The following is a 20,324-nucleotide window of genomic DNA, read 5'->3' as shown; positions in this document are numbered from 1 at the left end:
CTTTATCACCATGCAATTTATCACTCTCCAAGGTTTGATAAATGGTGGGTATGGGGTAATGGTCTGTCAGCCTGCCCCTATCACAATGCGAGTGTCTAAGCATAGAGGTGCTATGGGAGATATGTTGCTATATACACCATATGCAGTATGAAAAAGCGCATTTGTACTTCTGTGCTGCATCCAACTCTACATGATCCCAATAGGCTATATCACAGTGGAATTTAAGACATGTTTAGAACACTTTATATTACAATACATTTTTGTGCCGTTTTCTTTTTGGTTTCATCAGTGGTTTTTGTAAAAAAAAATGTATAACGTTTATATTAATATGGGAGCTCAAACATCCTCTTTCAGAGACACTTTAGCATAATAAAAGCTCCCTCTAGAGTGAAAGTCCCCATTATCTCACTTTTAATTCACATCGTCTATGTAATCCCAGATTTTCTTTTTAATCCAATTAGTAGGGCTAACAGCAATATAAAATATTCTCAGAAGGAAAAGTAGAATACACTCACTTCTTGGGAGTAAATCTTATGCTATCTTCTTGAATCAAAATATACATTAGTATGCAGGTTTCCTATACACACTGCAAATGATGGTTCTGCTGGAACTTAAAGCTCACTTTTTATACACTGTTTATTCCATCCTAGAGCGACATGTGCTCAGATTAATTTCCAGATTTTCATGTGAATCTGAAAACCGTTTAAAATGACATTTCATCCATGTATTCAGAGTGAGTGTGCTGTATTTCTGGGTGCAGATAGAGAATGGTTTAAAAAAATAAGTAAAAAATAATACTGAAATTCAGCCAGTCCAAGAGCTAAAAATCCCTCACATCCTGTACAGTAAATGCAGCGTGCTGATAAAGACATACCAGCAGCAGGGCTCTCCATAATCGGCTATGCATACACATGAATACACAAGAGCAGGGTGACACTGCGCCAGTAAGATCATACCTGGAAGACAGGCTTGGCTTTCCACTTTTGCTACAGCTTGTATAGATGCCAGGGCCATCGTCAAAAAAACTCCCAAGTGCCAATTTTTTCCTGATGGATTCTCTTTCATTCTTCTGAGCCTGAGAAATGACAAATTGACAGGTGAAGTAATCAGGTTTACGACATCTGTTTAGCATTTCAGACTTTACTAAACAGATTGTAATAAAGTAAATATTCAGATCAATTACAAAAAACAATAAAAAAATATATATATCAAACAATAGCAGCGCTAACAGAATTGTATCGATTTGTGGCTAGAAGAGACATTATTCATAATAAATAGATTTTCAAGAGTGCTGATTTTACAGACGTGTCTATAACTTAATGCCAGCACGAAGTTTTCTTCTATAGGCCTCTTTAGTGTATAGTATGCTCACATTATACTACCCCCTTTATAATGCACCTATCTCACTTACCACCTGGTGTATTATTGTCACAATAGGGGTTTAAAAAAATACTTATTAGATTTATTGATTTTTCACAAGTAGTACAGAAAATTAGAATGTTTGGTTTATTATAATGGTTTGCCTTCACAAATAAGGAAAAATGCCAGGAAACAAGCTGTGTAACAATAGCTCATGCATACCAGTTAATGTCACTTGTCAGACACAGGAAACAGTGCAGCTGAAAGTCTACAATAAAAACACCTGGATCTGATGGCATCTACACTGGTGTGCTAAGCTAAAAAACATTCAGTATTAATAACCAACTATTTCTTATATAACTGGGTTAGTGCTGCAAGTATGGTGGAACGCAGGAAAGTGTAAGCATGAGTGTGTCATATACACCTGAAGGGAACCTTAGGTATAGCACTCGGATTTATACTGTAGAAAATAAATTGATGAAGCACAGTGTAAGCATCATTTCATGAAGGACCAGCCAAGTGTAACAAATATGATTTCTTTTTATCAGAAGATAGTAGTGCAATTTGATGTGATAGATTTGGATTTTGCAGAGGTGTTTAATATTGATCCATGTCCGGTACACAAGCTGAGAGTACTAATCTGGGGGAACAAAGGATGTACATGGGAAGAGAATTGTCTGGATGATAGAAGATAAGGTTATTCTACATGCAGCATGTTCAGAATGAGCTAGCGTAATCAAGAAGTTCTACAGGGATCAGTATTGGGTTTAGGCCCTTTAAATACTAATTATTTTTTAATATTTTTATAACTAGCTAATGATTGTATGGGGTTGGGTATAAAATCCCAGGAGTCAGAATACAGACAGCGGGAGTCCTGACGGATCGCGGTAAGTATTTTTATCCAAGCCCAAATCCTACCCCTAACCCACCCATCCTACAGCTTAACACTAACCTCCCCCTCCCACAGCCTAACCTTAACCATCCACTCCCGCAGCCTAACCTGCACCACAGCCTTAGACTAACCTCCCCCACTCCTTAGTGCCTAACCCCAATACGTACCTAACTGCCAGGATCCTGATCACAGCCCAGCCTGTGATGTAAGGTGTTACCACATGAGGAGCTGATGAGGAATTCACTATTTGAACCAAGTCAAGTAATTGTGAAACTAGTATGTTTTCCTGGTCTACACTGGGTAAATACATTTCTGTTGGTGACAGCGGCAGGCATATATGCATGCTTCTTAGACGTCCCCTCTACTCTCTCACACCCAATTCTCAGATCTCCCAAGGGGCAGTGTTTTACCAACAAGTTGGTATCTTCTGTGTAGAGTTTATTTTACCCTGATTTAGCCTGTTGGGAGCTACTGTATGTGATTAAACAGTGGGAATCTTTACAAGAACCATGTAGAATAGCAGTAGTGGTGCATTCAAGTGTGACAAGGTACAGAAATCCGTCCTGTACTAATTCTTACAGAAATATATGTTGATATATTGCCATTAGATACATCATATGAGACAGCTTTAAGAAAATGTGATTAGTGCGCAAGCATGTAGATAAATAATATGCGGTTCCAGATGTTCGTCCAATAGCCTGCTGTCACTGATACAGCCTCACCAACAAAAGAGCTTCTGATACATCCAGTCTTAAAGACAATGGATAGATACACCAACATAAACCTCCAGTATAACAAGATATGTTCATGTAGTGTTCAACACCTATAGTATACATGCTGTGCAATCAAGTTTAAAAGCATGCTTACATCTGAAAAGATCTTTATTTTAGCTTATACTAGTCTTTTTATGTAGAGGCTTCATTTGGCACACAGGCCGACTGACAGAATCAAGCTTCCCAGCTATGGGACATTGCAGTTCTACCAGTGGCGGGGACAGCTTATTTATTAGTGCAAAATATCACTTGGTGTATGTTGCATATAGACAAAAAAGTCTGCATGTAATGGCTCACTGCACAGTCGCCACCTAAATAGTAAACAAAATAAATAAACTTACTTGTAGCGTTCAGATAAACGTTTGGTATAATATAATGGTGTCTATGCTGCTCATTACATATATGGAACATAGTACTATAGTATGCTGTAGTGAAGCTTTGGGAACAACCTTCCTACTGTATGTTAGGTAAAATGTGACAATGTACCATGGGTTTTTTTATGCTTTGTTTTTCTGTAAACCTTATGTGTACAAGCCCCAATGATGACAATACGAATTCCCCCCTGTCGGGATGCCAGCGGTCATTTGACAGTCATATAAGTAGTAACAGAGGTGCCAATAGAAGTTGATCCGTTACTGTATTACGCAGAAATGCTGTGATACCCCACTGAAATTAAATTTCTAGAATGCAAATCTCTAGTCTTTTCTGACTGCAGTTTATCCTTTTTTTACATCTTGACATACATTGTCCACAGGGTAAGTCACGTCATACAATTAAAGGGATATAGACTAATCTGGTGTAAGAAGATTTACTACAACCCATGGACCATAAACTATAACAAGTCCTCTTTCTCATATGTCATGAAATGAACAAATCTTTAGGAAAAAGAAACACCTCAAATAAAGTCAGCTAGTGAAACATTTCCAATAAAAGAAATTAAGCTGATTAAATACAAACATCCATGTGTGTCATTGAGCATACAGAAATGCTGCAGGAATAAGCTTCTTAACCATTTGCAGCGGCCTATACGTCGTCTACATTCTAGTAATAATGTAATCCTTCTGCAGTGAAAGCCCTTGTGCTGAGAGTTTACCTAAAATCCATTTTAACAGATCAGCTATTTCCCAGACCGGATGAAAACATATCACAGACTCTAACATGGACTATATAATTATAGATAAATAATATTTAAAAGCAGGTACAGTTAATAAAAAAAAAAGTTTTTATTTTTTGGATAATGGTATAATGGCAGTAACTGCAAACCTACATAAGCTCTTATTTTAGCATTTTCTCTATGTATCTTTGAAAGCACAGGCCAAGGTAGCGGTCTCCATGCAATTAAGAATGAACAATCCATTTTGTGTTCACTAAGGTCTGTCGTCGTTTACAGGATGAAAAAAACAAAAAAGATTTTAATTACAGAAAAAAAGGAGGCTTCCAATTCCCCCCAGTGCTGGATGGTCCCATCCTGGAGTTGTATTACAGCCTTTCCGTCTGTTTGCAGTTACTTGGATCTTCTGTTCTAGAACTGGGACAATTGAATCTCTAGTCTACCAACAGAAAAACTGTCCACTATTGAGCAGCACAGCCACAGATATTCCATGTGAAGAAGGTAATTCATAGAGTGATGTCCAGCCATGTACACCACCGACTATTAGGTTAATTAATCTTTGCTATTTTTAAGGATACTAGTAACAAAGTGCCTTTACCTGAGCGTTCCAAGGAATTAAATTCCTAATATAATATTACTTTATTAGCAGGCAAATATTTTTCTTTATATATTGTTGGTATCTTTATAGCTAATAGGATTGTTTTTAACTTTTGACATTGTGGTGTGTTGCTGACTCGTTAATGATCCAGCAAAGAGTTGTCTATCCATTACCACAAACATACTGCCAACAGTACACGAAGGGCCGTTACCTTTGTAGATGTTTCTATCAAATGAAGGGTTGAGATTTTCTGCAAAATCATATCCTTCCTTTTGTTGTTCATCTTCAGCCTTCTGGGATATTACATCTAGTCCATGCTCAACTTCCTATTCCAGTTATCTCGTCTCTCAAGGCTTTGATTAGGGATCCTATCTAAGCTCTGACAGCTCAGACCCGGCATAATATACGAGCTTCCCCTTACTTAGGCCCACAGTGCATGTCTTCTTCTTCTCATATGCAGGTGCAGACATCTGTTACGTTCTGCTATTCAGATCTCTCTCTTGCGCAGAGCACCCAGGCCTGTCATACTCCCACTATCACCTGCCACACTTCAGCAGGGAATGCAGCTACAATCTACTCTGCTCCGGCATTCCCTAATAAAGACAAAATGCAGCATCTGGATGCCTGACACCATTATATTTAGATTTCAAAGAAAAGCAGTCAGTAAAAATATTCCAGAGATAAAACCTGTGGTGCCACAGCTTCATATGAAGAGCTGACACAAGCGCTCTCACTCTCTCTCAAGATACACCATATTAAACAACCTGGAATTTATGTTTGAAATTTAAATGATTCAATGAATTGCTGAATGTTTATAAAACGTTTATTGGATACCACAAGCAAATATATCAGCCATAGTCATTAACTACAGTATATTGCTATTTTCTGAAAGTCTTAGGTTATATTAAACTGAAGGATGGTAATAGATTTTAACCAATTACTTTGTATACTTGGTCATTTGTCTGTATCAAAGGCACACATAACGAATACAAAATTCTTATTATAGACACCCTTAAACATTTTTAAAAAACTTTTTATGGCCACAACTTATTAAAAATAGTACTTTTACAGAGTATAAAGTCATAAACAGTTTGGCAATTTGTCAAACAATTTGTCACTTTTGCAAATTAAAATCACCCTTTAAAAGGGACATGATTTTTTCAGTTTCTTGCTCCAAAGTGAATCTTTAAAAAAAATTAGCTCTATGTGTTTATGTGTTTCGTCTGATAAGACTCTCTCCCTCAGACTCTCCACAAAACTTCAAACGGGGTCTCAAGACCCACTTCTTCACCAAACCCAGCCAAATATCATCCTAACACTCTGTTCCACGCTCTCTATGTACCCCATCTGTGTCACCCCTGTCTGTCTACCCCTCCCCTTTAGAATGTAAGCTCTCATGAGCAGGGCCCTCTTCCCTCATGTGCTTATCCTTTTTCTTACTTTAATAATCTTCAACTGCACCAAATCCAGCAGTCTTCTGCCACCTGATACTTATTCCAGTGTCATAAGCTGATGTAGCTATGTTTATTTACCATGTACTTGTCCTATATTGTCATCAACTGTAAGTTGCTGTTTTCCTGTTTGATTATTTGTTTATGTACTCTGTTATTGGGCGCTGCAGAACCCTTGTGGCGCCATATAAATAAAGGATAATAATAATAATAATAATAATAATAATACTTCTACAGGAGTTGTTCTTTGAAGCAGGGTTGGGGGAAAAAAAAAAAGTTACCCCCACCCAAAAAAAGAAGAAAAAAACCAAAAACACTTTTTGTAGTTACGGTTTTTTTTTTTTTTTTTTTTTGCATTAATGTTTTAATGAATGTGTTCATGTATTAGAATCCTCGATTTTACTTCTACATGATTACTGCATAGTATGTACAGGAGCAAAAATTAATTGGATACACAATATATCATATCATCGTTCAAATGACTGCCGTGTGTGTATGCTAGAAATTATTTTTTCTGGGACTATATGAATAAAACCAATTTTTTACATTTTATTATTCCTATTACATCTGAGTATATTAATACTGTACATACACAGTACACTCCGACAGATGAAATTGAGAGCAAGAACAAGTTAATATTAAGCATTAGTCTTATTATAAATAATTCTGAATAGTAAGACAAAATAGAAAATGCAAACACACACACACACACACACACACACACACACACACACACACACACACACACACACACACACACACACACACACGAGGAGTTAAGCATTAGCACTGGGAAGGTCACTGGCAATAAACATTTTGAATAAAAACACTATTTTTTTGGGTATAATAGGCTTTTTCCCCATAAGTCACGCCACTGTGCTGTACTAACGGCATAATAAAAAAAAACATTTGGTTTAAGCTAAGGTGGTTTAAACCAGCCAATCCTGCTTTGAAGGCTATACAACGTACATAAATCTTCTAGAATTCAGGAAATATCAGCAAAGAATGGAGCAATAATTCCCTGAATTAGATCAGGATCACAATGGTCTTTCTAGGCATAAAGCACACCTTTCATAGGCCGTACACACAGATGTGCTAAAATAAAGGCTTAAGGTTAGCGCAACTGCCTGCAATGGAATACTATAGGGCTGGGTTTCAGCATCTCCCCCCATCATTGTCCTTGTTTAAGTCCAAGCTTTTCTATTTGCTCTGCATGAACTGGGTAGAGGTAACCCTGGAAAGGGATTGTAAAAGTGGAAAGATTTGTTAGTATGTGGGAGAGCTATATCTTTACGCTGTCTATTGAGATGCAACACCAAATTCATTGCTCCACTGCCAAACAGACGATATCGCATGTGGCGCGGTGCAGCATAATGAAGGCTGGAATGAGGGATTGTTCAGTCCTTCATTACATAGGACTGATGTGTACCCCATCTGTGTCACCCCTGTCTATATGTCCCTCCCATTTAGAATGTAAGCTCTCATGAGCAGGGCCCTCTTCCCTCATGTGCTTATCCTTTTTCTTATTTTAATAATCCTCAACTGCCCAAATCCTGCAGTTTTCAGCCACCTTGATACTTATCTCAGTGTCATCTGCTGATGTAGTTATGTTTAGTTACCCTGTACTTGTCCTATATTGTCTTCAACTGTAAGTCACTGGTTTCCTGTTTTGATTATGTGCATATGTACTCTGTAATTGGGCGTGCGGAACGCCATATAAATAAAGGATAATAATAATACCCCGGATGCGATACGTCGGCCACCATGTAGTCCGGGTACACATCGTTATAATGTGTAACCAGCCTTTACACTGCTCACTTCTACGGTATCCGGTCTCTAGGTCAACAAGACTTAGGTCGACAGTGTCTAGGTCGACCACTATTGGTCGACAGTAACTAGGTTGACAGGGCTCCTATGTTGACATGTTATATATCGACAGGTCAAAAGGTCGACATGAGTCTTTCTAAAAAAAAATATTTTTATGAACTTTTTCAAATTTTACGATCCATGTGGACTATGATTGGGAACGGTAACCTTTGCCAGAAGCATGGCGAGCGAAAAGAGCCACGTGTGGGGACGCGGTGCACTAATTGGGGTTCCCGGTCACTGTATGGTGACAGCAACACCAAAAAAGATTTTTTTTAAACTCATGTCAACCTAGACTCTGTCGACCTACAATGCTGTCAACCTAGTTACCGTCAACCAACAGTGGTCGACACAGACACTGTCGACCTTTAATACCACATCCCACTTCTACATTTATGTGTATTTGGTTATGTTACCGTCTTATGTTATGATTTTTGTAACATCATAACACCAGGGCTGTTGGCAAGGAATTTCAAGTTAATGTGTTACTATTGGAGGAGGGGGGATTCAACGCTCTGATTTGCAGATGGGATGTTCAGCTGCACACACATTACAGTAATATATGGTAGCCCATCATCAGAAGTTTTCCAGCACACCTCTGTGGGAAGTGAGTGAAAGTTAACAATGTAACTTTACAGTAATAAGTTGGAAATGAACGGTGTTTACTACGCAGGTAAAGCTCCGGGTTTAACAACCAGACTAATCAATTAGGCATTTTTCCCACACTAAATTGAACGACCCTCACTGTGAAAATGTGGCGAGTAGTATAATGCTGCCTACTTTAAACAGTGTGGCAAAGCGATATATGTTAATGTGTATTACAATGTTACATCTTTCTAATAGATATTATGATGGCATTAGTTAACTCTGGTATCCACCGGACTCGAAACCCCCACCTCTCAGTGGTGTCAGTTATCAACAGAGGGAGACCTGGGCTGCACTGTTTTCCTGCAGTGACATGCACTGGCTGCGTCACTGCTAATAAGCACAGCTGTAGGATTCGGAGGGATGGGGTGGCATGTTGGAGCAGCACATTTAGGGCAGTCTTTAAGAGGACTTGGGTTTCCAAGGCTTGATGTGATGCCATTTTATAAGGGCCTGGCACGTAAACCTGGAGGAGGTTCCAATGCTTGAGAGGGGTGCAACGACACTACAAGAACAATCGGAGATTGAAGGGGAAGGCCCCATAAGTAAAGAGCCCTGGTTAAACGACCTATGCTAAATGAAAAGAGGAAATTCACAACACACAGTAGGAGTTTTCTTAAAATAACCCCATAATAGAAAAGGAAGCGCTATACACTAGGGGAGCCCTGCAAAATACCCCCCCCCCCCCATATTCCACAAAAAAAGAGGGGGCATGATAGCTTTGCAGCAAAGGCTGCATAGTCCCTGCATCCAGCCCAAGCTGTATTCAGACCCCTGCAGTAGGGGGTACCTAAAAAAGTGCAAACTAACTGTACCCCAAAGACTGCAAACTAGCATTGGATAACTGTAGAGAAACAGATTAGTGGCCAAAAGCCAATTATTGCGGCTCTTAAAAGGTTCTTCATCAATAACATTGAAAAAATGTTAGTAAGCAAGTGTTTTCCAGCAAACTAAATGTTCTAGATTAATTTGGAGTGCATAAAATTGCTGTGAGTTAACTTCTGTGTCATTTTACGTCACTTTTAAAAAATTGTTAAAAATACATGCAACTCCACCTGCAAGTCTAAAAACAGCATCAATAAAACACCTCCATAAACCTGTCCCACATCAATGAACCCATTATTCTACTTTTTACAGAATATCACCCCAAAAATGACATAATTATTAGCCATATTAAGCTAATTTAAATCCTCTACATTCCTAATTAATCATTGTGTAGTGAGGGAGGATGTGGTCCCAGGGGCTCTGAACTAAATCCCAACATGTCTACCTTAAAATAGTGATTTTCTAAACTCTTCACCTGCTCAGGGTCTCCAAGAATAAAAAAACCTTTATTAAATGCTATGAAATGTTATTGCGGACAATTTGTGCGACTAACTGAATAGGAAAAAACTCTCAGTTGACACAACCACGACCAGGCGGAGCAGAGGGATACTGCAGTATGGATTGTGCACCATACAGGAGGTGTGAAGAGGACACCTGATGCCCATGGTTCACATCTAGACAGCAGAGTTTAACAGCTACTAGGTGTACATAAGACTTAGGTGCCCACACACGGTGCAATTCTCGGATGCTATTTGATCTTTTTAGTTCAAATAGCATGGCGTCTAGTTCAAATAGCACCATGTGTATTGTCCCTTGAGATGCGATGCGTGCTCCCGTCCATATCTCAAGGCAAAATAGTATGTGCAGGCTGGTATTTCTGTACTACAGCACACATAGTACATTGTAGTGTATTCAAAATCGGATATAGTTCAAATAGCATACCCCACTTAGTCCAAATTGCATAGCACAGATTGTATAGGCTCAAATCGCACCTAGCACAAACAGCACTGTGTGTGGGCCCCATTACACCCCCCACCCTGTTCTCCTCTCCAGCGATAGCTTCCTGCTTCCCATACTGACAACATTTCATTTATTCAGTAGTGTGGCGTACATAAAAAAACAAAAGCTGTAATGTAGTCTGTTCACCATTATTACTAGTACATGGAATTTGTTTTCTTTTTATCAATTTGTTAATTAGCAATAGTGTCACAAAATGAATACTATTAAAAATGGTAGTATGGAGCACTGAGTACGCTATCACCATCTCTGATTACAATCCAATTAGGCTGAAAAAGAGTCCAGTATGAATGTTTGGAAAGCATGATATCATTTCTTATAAATTATCTTTACAGGAACTGAATATTGTGCATGATCATATAATGTGACAAATTACACACCAGCAGCCAAGACACTGATCACATAACCAGGCATTTTCCATTATTCATATTTCCGATGATTACATCATTACTCATACACAACATGTCAAACCACTATAATAGCCCTGCAAATCTGTGCCATATATACAGAATGGTCTCACATCACCATATAAGTGTGCAATCAATAGAAAAGCAAAGCATTATTCTATTACCTCAATGCCGTGGAACCAGACCTATCCTTAAAACAAGCATTACTCAACACCAACACAAGGTAAATGTGTTATTATGGGTCCACTCTATCCTTACTCTACAACAGTATTCTATTTTTATATCATTAGTATAAAATATTTGCCATACTCCCCACCTGTTCCCATATTTGTCCTAAGTGATGTCATGACATCATGTGTGCTGGGAGCAGGGGCAACATGCCCTAGGGCGCAGAAGTGCTCTGGTACAATACTAAAGTATTGAATGCACAATATTTTGGTATCCTTAATTTATAATGCACTGATATATTATACAACACTGAACGTGCATGGGATCAAGACACAATTTACATGCAATAAAATGAAACATCTATATGAAGCAAAGTAGGTACCACAGTGGTTAGCATTGCTGTTTCACAGCCTTTGGTTCATAGGCTGAAGTCTGGCCAGGGCACTATTATTATTATCCTTTATATCGCGCCACAAGGGATCCAAAGCACCCAATTATTATCTGTGTGTAGTTTATATGTTATCTCCTTATTTGGGTGTGCATCCTCCAAGTGCTCCGATTTCCTCCGATGGCCCAGAGACATGCTGGCAGGCTAGCTGCCTTCTCTAGATCGTTGTGGTAGCAATACAGATTGTATGCTCTAGTGAGAGATTGATGTGAATAATTAATTATTACTTGTAAAGTGCTACCTAATGTGTAGTTATAGAAATTCTGATAAAAAAACCCAAATATAATAAAGTCCCTACATTTTTATTCTTGCTTGACGCTGTCACTTAGGGCCTGATTCTGTTTTGGAAGTAAAGCAAAAAAATAACTGCACCTGGGCAAAACCATGTTGCACTGTAAGTGGGGCAGATTTAACATGTGCATAGAGATTTAGATTTGCAGCGGAATGTAATGACGTCCAAGATCGCTGGAGATGCAGGATACCAGCCTATCTCTGACATTTTTTTTTAAAAAAAGGGCAATCACTTACAAGGCAAAACCATGCCTTCTAAGTGATTGCCTTTTAAAAAAAAGTAAGAGATCGGCCAGCATCCCGCACCTTCGGCGTTCTCGGACTCCCATTACATTTTGCCCATGGATGAAACTGAAATCTAAATTGCAATGTAAAAATAAACCTAACAGTTTTGGGCTAAATGGAAAAACAGACAATATTTACCTTTTGTTTTTTTTTTTTTTTACTTCCAAATCAGAATCAGGCCCTTAGTATAGTCTAGGGATGGACATTGTCAGGTTAACCATCAGTGGTCACCATCGGCTGCTACTCTCGATGGTATAAACCCATTCACATGGAAACCATCAATGGTTTCACCCACTGATGGTCATTCCTGCTCTATGACTTACTAGGCTTCCGACCAAGTATGTCATGAGTACATCAGGAGGTGAAGATAGGCTCTGTCTCTCGACATTGGAGAAAAAAAAAAAAAGCAACAACTCACAGTGGGAATCTGTACCATTGATCAGTGCCAGATTAAGGTCCACATGGGCCTGGAGCTGCTATTTATGCAGGGCCTATTGTGTGCCTCGGCAGGAGGTGTGACAAACGATGTGGGGGTGAGACCAGTGTGGTGTGGGTGTGGTCTACATAGGGTGTGTGGCCTGTGCCATGGGTGTGACTATCTCCATGGAGGTTATAAATAGTGCTTACCTTCAAATACTTAATAGGTGGAGCTATAACAAGAAAAAGTTTGTGACCAACATATAAAGCAGAGCCATCAATAACTGCCATATGACGCAGAGAGTATCTCCGAGACCACCATCTAATACAGAGAGCATTGCAGGGTTTGCCATATGATACAGAGATCATTGCATGCTTGGTGCTATATAATACACCAAGCATCCAAGTGATCTCCACACACTACAAAGAACATTGCAATAAATGCTATATTATAAAGAGAACTCCAACGACCAATATAAATTACAGAGGACATCACAGCCAGGGTGTGTGACACATGGCAGTGCGGGGTAAGACTAAGAGGAGATGACTATGTGGAGACTGGTTGCTGCTATGGATGTGAGCAGGTCTCAGGATTAAGGGACACTGTGTAGGGGTGAGGGTCTCTGGATGAAAGGACAGACTGTAGAGATGATGGTCCCTGAATGCATGGACAGGATTAAAAAGAGTAACGGTCCCTGGATGCATGGACGGGGTGAAAGGGTAACGTCTCAGGATGCATGGACAGGGTGAAAGGGAAATGGTCCCAGAATGCATGGACAGGGTGAAATGGTAACAGTCCCTGGATGCATGGACAGGATGAAAGGGTAACGGTCCCTCGATGCATGGACAGGGTTAAAGGGTAATGGTCCTGGATACATGGACAGGATTAAACGGTAATGGTCCTGGATGCAGAGACAGGGTGTAGGGTGAGGGTACCTGGATGCAGAGACAGGGTGTAGGGTGAGGGTACCTGGATGCAGAGACAGGGTGTAGGGGTGAGGGTACCTGGATGTAGGGACAGGGTGTAGGGGTGAAATAAATGGAGGGACAATACAAAGCTCCCATAGATCATCCTAATGAGTGCCATAGGCTGCCTGTGCCCAGTTATGTGTAGTAGTTTAAATTAGACCATCATGTGAGAGGGTCTCTGAACTAATGGCTAGGGGGGCTGAAACACCTGATGATTGCGTTCTTAAGCACTCTCGGTCGCAATGTACCATGCAGACGGACAGCTAAGCTCCAGCTTACTCAGCTTACCGATAGATGCAGGGACTGCGAGGCCAGGAACTCACGCAGACCCCTGGCTCTCACCTCCCAGAAAGCAGGGGAACACTGGCCTCCCCCCAGCCCCTTGCCCAACCCCTCAATGCACTGCCTGGCAATCAGGCAGCAGCGGAGGGGAAGTGCAGGTAAGATTGGAAGGCCTGTTGTGCACATGTGCAGAATGGATCTTGCGCAGCCGCTGATTCCCGATAATCAGGAATCTGCGTGCGGCGCAAGAGCTGCATCAAACTCTGAATCAGGCCCATAGTACAGTATGCATACATACACATAGTATATAAAGAATACATAGCATGCATGCATTAGTGCATAGTATACATATACTGTATTTATACATATAGCACACATACACATAGGGCAAGATTCAATTTCAGCTTGCACAAAAGTAGTTCCATTGGCATGCTGCCCGATGTAGCTCACCTTGTATGGGACTCTCATTGCAGTGTGATTCAGTGGGGGGATTTGGGAGTAGGTGTCAGTCAAATGCGGCACAGAGTGGTGGATGGTCGTCAGTGAGGGAAGGGGCGTTTGGGCAACACTATGATGTGTGATTGGGTGCAGGGGGAAAGGCGGGCCCCAGAGGCAGTGTGGGCCCTGTAGCAACAGCACTCCCTGCACCAATGCACTGCTTGCAGCTTCTAATGCTTGCTACCTTCAAGGCCACTCCTGTTGCTTATTTTACAGCCAGTGCAGGGGTGGGCAGTTATTTCAAATGGGGGGTGGGGGTAACTTAGCAGGTTCTGGAGAATGTGGAGTGCCACACATGATGGATTGGACCTGAGTGCCTGGAGGGTCACATTCCTCTTCCAGCCCAACATCAGTAACTTTTTCCTTATGAAATCCCACATTTTTTCCCACTGTACAAAGTTACTTGCACCCCCTCAATCCCATTACCCCTACATTTGTTACTCATTAGTCTGCACAGCTCAGGTTATTTTACCTATCACGAACACTGGTCTCCTTCCTCTCAAACTCCTGTCCTTTCTTACTTGTACAGGACTTCTGTCCCCTCTCCATCTCAGCAGGGAGCAAGGTCTCCTCTCAAATTGCCAGGATGAGCTCTGAATCCCCCACTCTGACACTTCTCTGGAAGACTGCTGAGTGCTGCCGGGACTTGGCTCCGCCCACCGAGAGCTGCAAGAACTGTCTGGAGGTGCTGTTTATCCCTGCCCACCCGGCAGCAGTAGAGATTGAGGCTGCATCAAATGGGCCAGACCTAACTGCCTTGCAGCCACGTACAGGCTGCGGGAGGCACTTTGATCATCTGCAAACAAAGTTACCATGTGTAGTCCCAGCCACATAGTAACAGAGGTTGCTGTGTGTGACATGCTGCTTTTTCCTCCTGCCAGCGACGCGGCCGCCTACAGCACTGTCTGTGCGGTTACAGGGGCGGAGCTTAGGACGGGATCCGGAGGCGGAGCCTCATGCAGATTCAGGACAAACAGGTAGTTGGGTTGGTCGGGACTTCGGCTGGCCGGATTGGGGGTCCTCTGGGCCTATTTTCAATGGGGGGCCTGGAGCTGCAGCTCCATCCGCCCCATTGTTAATCCGGCCCTGCCATTGATAGTGGAGAACAAGTGGTTCTTCACCATCGATGGCAAAACGGTTATCGGCTATCAACCATCTATGTTTTACAGACATTGATGGACGATAACCATCCCTAGTTCAGTCATACAGATACTGGGTTTGCATAGGTTACTTCTGTCCAGCCAAGGCTTGTGACCTTCTTTGACTATTAAGTTAGTATATGGGTGGCAGTCTTTAAAGGATATGCTGTAATCAAAACATTATGATTTGACCAATAAGCAAATCCTCTGCCAAAGACTTTCTTAGTAAAATGTTTGATGAGTCCTCCACAAGTCACCTCTATATAATAGAGTGGCAGTGGCAGATGCTGGGTAGGCCTGCTTACTAAGCAGGGCTTGCAGAAACAGTACACACACAGCTTCATAACAAACAAAATCCATCTGTACAGATAAAAGACATTTACAGGTATATATAGCATCATGATCTTATTGCAATGACCATGTCCAGTATCAAATAACCCAATAAAACGTCACTGCATAGTTGCATTACTATAACAAATACTACAAACAGACAATTTCAGTGTGCTATGGCTATAAACACAATCTGTTTCATAGAAAAAGATACTGGATGGACAATTTTAATCTGTGTGGTTTGAGGAATACCAATAACAAGCTTGTTCAGCTGTTCTATTTGTGCTCCATCTAAAATGAATGCAAACAAGCCCGGTCAGCTTCCTGCCAGTCCCTACAATAGCTGTCTGGTTATATTATACATCCACCAGGCTGATCTGGATAATACGCCACTGAAATCAGGTATCACAAAATGCATGCTAAAGAGCACTGGGGCAGATGTATTAACCTGGAGACGGCATAAGGAAGTGATAAACCAGTGATAAGTGCAAGGTGATAAATCCACTAGCCAATCAGCTCCTGTTAATTTACATTTTGAAGCCGACTGGCTGGTGGGTTTATCACAATGCACTTATCACTGGTTTATCACTTCCTTATGCCTTCTCCAGGTTAATACATCTGCCCCATTGTCTGCTATCATCTGATTATTGGGAAGTATGCGGAATAACACCCCAGGCACTAAAACATTACAAAAGAAACCTCAGTTGCAAGAGGACAATCAGTAGTAGATGTCTCTGCAAGTGCTGAGCTGGGGTCTCTGCTAGGTGAAAGGTTAGAGACCCCCATAAAAACAAGTGACAGCACTGGCAGCTGTGCACACCCATAAATGTCACTAACACCCTGTTAAACCAAACAACAAATATTTGCATTGAACAGGCAGCAGCCTTTTCCCAATGTACAGCCCCATTAACCCATCACACTTTTGCTGGTAATCTGCTGACAGTTTATACCCCCCTCTCTCATGGGAAAGATATTCTTAAAATGGGGAAAAAAGGTAATTTAACAAGATTCACCAAGAACCAGAATCCATTGTCTGGAAGGTTTATTATCACACTATCACTGCAAAAATTATCTTTAAAAAAAATAAATCCTAATGTCACAAGTGTGAAATGAAATCTTAAGGCCAGTACTCACGGCCCGATGCTGGAGAGATGTGTGCTGAGCGAACCGCTCAGCACACATCTCTCCCGGCGCTCAGCACAGCGCGATCTGTGCTGAGCGTGCGGTGGGAGACGGGGGGGCCGCTCACTTCACCCAGCGGGTGAAGTGAGCGACGCGCTAGATTGGCCTGCATGCAGGCCAATCTAGCAGCAGCGATAGCGATGCGCGGGGCTGCGCATCGCTATCGCTGTTAGGGCTACACACGGAGCGATCTTGCTGAAAATCTAAGCAATCTAGTCAGATTGCTTAGATTATCGCTCCGTGTGTACCCCCCTTAACAAAACACACATTTTAACATAATTAAATATTGTTATATAGCTGGATAAATGTACTAATCATCCCTAGATACTCCATACCTGCATTTCAGTCACGTCACCAATGGCTGCCAACCTGTCACAGACATGCCCATTGTCCTCCTCTTCCCCAATTCACACCCACAACACTGTGCTCCCCTACCCCCAATCCACACACCACACTGTGCTCACTGCTCCACTTCCCCGATTCACACCCACACTGTGCTCCCCTACACCCAATCCACACAGCACACTGTGCTCACTGCTCCCCTTCCCTGATTCACACACTATGCTCCCCTACACCCAATCCACACAGCACACTGTGCTCACTGCTCCCCTTCCCTGATTCACACACTATGCTCCCCTACACCCAATCCACACAGCACACTGTGCTTACTGCTCCCCTTCCCCGATTCACACACTGTGCTCCCCTATACCCAATCCACACACCACACTGTGCTCACTGCTCCACTTCCCCGATTCACACCCACACTGTGCTCCCCTACACCCAATCCACACAGCACACTGTGCTCACTGCTCCCCTTCCCTGATTCACACACTATGCTCCCCTACACCCAATCCACACAGCACACTGTGCTCACTGCTCCCCTTCCCCGATTCACACACACACTGTGCTCCCCTAGACCCAATCCACACACTGTGCTCACTGCTCTACTTGCCCGATTAAAACCCACACTGTACTCACTGCTTTACTTGCCCGATTCAAACCCACACTGTGCTCCCCTACCCCCAATCCACACCCACACAATGCTCACTGCTCCCCTTCCCCTGATTCACACACACAGTGCTCCCCTACCCCCAAATCCACACCCCAGATTGTGCTCAGTTCTTTGCTTCCCCGATTCACACCCCACCCTGTGCTCCCTTATCACCAATCCACACTGCACATTGTGCTCACTGCTCCCCTTTCCCGATTCACACCCCCAACACTATGCTCACTGCTCCCCTTCCCCGATTCACCTTCCCACACTTTGCTCCTCTACCCCCAATCCACATTGCAGTCTGTGCTCACTGCTCCCCTTCCCCGATTCACACCCCACACAGTACTCATTGCTCCCCTTCAGACAATGTCATACTTTCTCTAGACACAGTAAATGAAAAGTAGGGCATGACCTCATCTAAGCAGGCTGCAATAGCGCTACTACTAAGCACAAACACCTGCCCATGCTATCTATACATTAAACACACTGATGTACAGTACCTACCAATGAATGGATAGCTACTATGTCACTCGTGAATTTGAGGTACTTATTATCTACAGCCAAGTAGCCTATGACACAAAGTGTTATTTTGGACAGGTTTCTTTAATCACTGTGTTTTGCTAGAATGATGTTTAATAAACCTACCATTTTTGTTGTACTTAAAATTACATAAACACAAAATCTAAAAAGGCTTGATGTGTATATCAGTATTTTGAGAGAAAAAATGAAGGTCATGGAATTTCCTCTCTAAGGGAGGTATCAAATTACCTCTGGGATTTGCCGACCGAGGAGTTAAGCTCTGGGTTTCAAGACAGACAGCTATTCAATAAAACAGTCTATACTCCGGGCAGTATGCCCTGTGATAACACAAGCTAACCCATTGATTCCATATAAAATGCAGAATCAATATGTTTCCCTGCACATTAAATCCAGAGGCTCCCTTTTATAGCAGACTTTTCCTAGCAGCTCCTAAAGCTGTGAGGAAGAGTCAACCTCAGGGTCTTAACATGCAGGATAAACCCTGAATCGGCTGGCGTGGGTAATTAAGTGCGGTGTGAACCCCAATTGCTAATTTAATCCCCCCTTGAGAGAAAATGTAAATAAAAATCTATAAGGGCTCATCTGGGCAAATAGAACCACTATCCTACCTGTAAGCCATACACCATTTTTTATACAGAGCATATAGCTCTCAGCTGCATTGAAACGCACGGCAAGCACGGATGATGTAATGGTTAGTATTACTGCCTCACAGCACTGAGGTCATGGGTTGGATTCCCAACATGGCCCTAACTGTGTGGAGTTTGTATATTCTCCCCATGCTTGTGTGGATTTCCTCCAGGTACTCCAGTTTCCTCCCACAATCCCAAAATATACTGATAGGTTACTTGGCTCCCAACAAAATAACCCTAGTATGAGAGAGAGAGAGAGAGAGAGAGAGAGAGAGAGAGAGAGAGAGAGAGAGAGAGAGAGAGAGAGAGAGAGAGAGAGAGAGAGAGAGAGAGAGAGTGTGTGTGTGTGTGTGTATGTGTGTGTGTGCGCACTTGGTAGGGAATATTGGGGGGTCATTCTGAGTTGATCGCAGCCAGCAACTTTTTGCTGCTGGTGCGATCAACTAGTACACGTCTATGGGGGAGTGTATTTTAGCTTAGCAGGGCTGCAAACGCTTGTGCAGCCCTGCTAAGCTAAAAAAGTTTTGTGTAAAAGAAGACTAGCCCTAGACCTACTTGCCCTGTGCGACGGCTCCAGAGATGCAGGCCCCGGCTTTGACGTCAGACATCCGCCCTCCGTTCTTCTGACCACGCCTGCGTTTTCTCCACCACTCCCCGCCAACGGTCTGGCGACGCCCAGGAACGCCTTCTTTCTGTCAATCTTCTTGCGCCCGGCGCTGCGACCACTTTCTTCGTAATCCGCGTCGTAACCCGCAATGCGCATTCCGGACCCGTTTGCACCGCAGCGACAGACCGTTGCGTGCGAACGGGTCGGAATGACCCTCATAGTGTAAGCTCCATTGGGGAAGGGACTGATGTGAATGGCCTAATATTCTCTGTAAAACACCGCGGAATATGTGTGCGCTATATAAATATCTGATAATAAGAATTTACTTACCGATAATTCTATTTCTCGTAGTCCGTAGTGGATGCTGGGAACTCCGTAAGGACCATGGGGAATAGCGGCTCCGCAGGAGACAGGGCACATCTAAAGAAAGCTTTAGGATCACCTGGTGTGCACTGGCTCCTCCCCCTATGACCCTCCTCCAAGCCTCAGTTAGGATACTGTGCCCGGACGAGCGTACACAATAAGGAAGGATTTTGAATCCCGGGTAAGACTCATACCAGCCACACCAATCACACTGTACAACTTGTGATCTGAACCCAGT

The 20,324-nt window shown here is 42.3% G+C and overlaps 1 protein-coding gene across 7 annotated transcripts in view; it reads right to left on the bottom strand.

Annotated features, from left to right (window-relative positions):
* Nucleotides 1–20,324, bottom strand: part of SCHIP1 (schwannomin interacting protein 1) — an 821,995-nt gene that overhangs the window by 40,211 nt on the left and 761,460 nt on the right. For all 7 annotated transcript variants that reach the window (XM_063916148.1, XM_063916147.1, XM_063916150.1 and 4 more), the window contains one exon: nucleotides 957–1,075. In XM_063916148.1, the coding sequence (XP_063772218.1) occupies nucleotides 957–1,075 (119 nt within the window). The remainder of the gene's footprint in view (nucleotides 1–956; nucleotides 1,076–20,324) is intronic.

Source organism: Pseudophryne corroboree, chromosome 4, assembly GCF_028390025.1.
Source record: "Pseudophryne corroboree isolate aPseCor3 chromosome 4, aPseCor3.hap2, whole genome shotgun sequence".
NCBI classification, from domain to species: domain Eukaryota; kingdom Metazoa; phylum Chordata; class Amphibia; order Anura; family Myobatrachidae; genus Pseudophryne; species Pseudophryne corroboree.
Note: the sequence above shows the minus strand (reverse complement) of the source record. Positions and strands in the feature narration are given on the sequence as shown.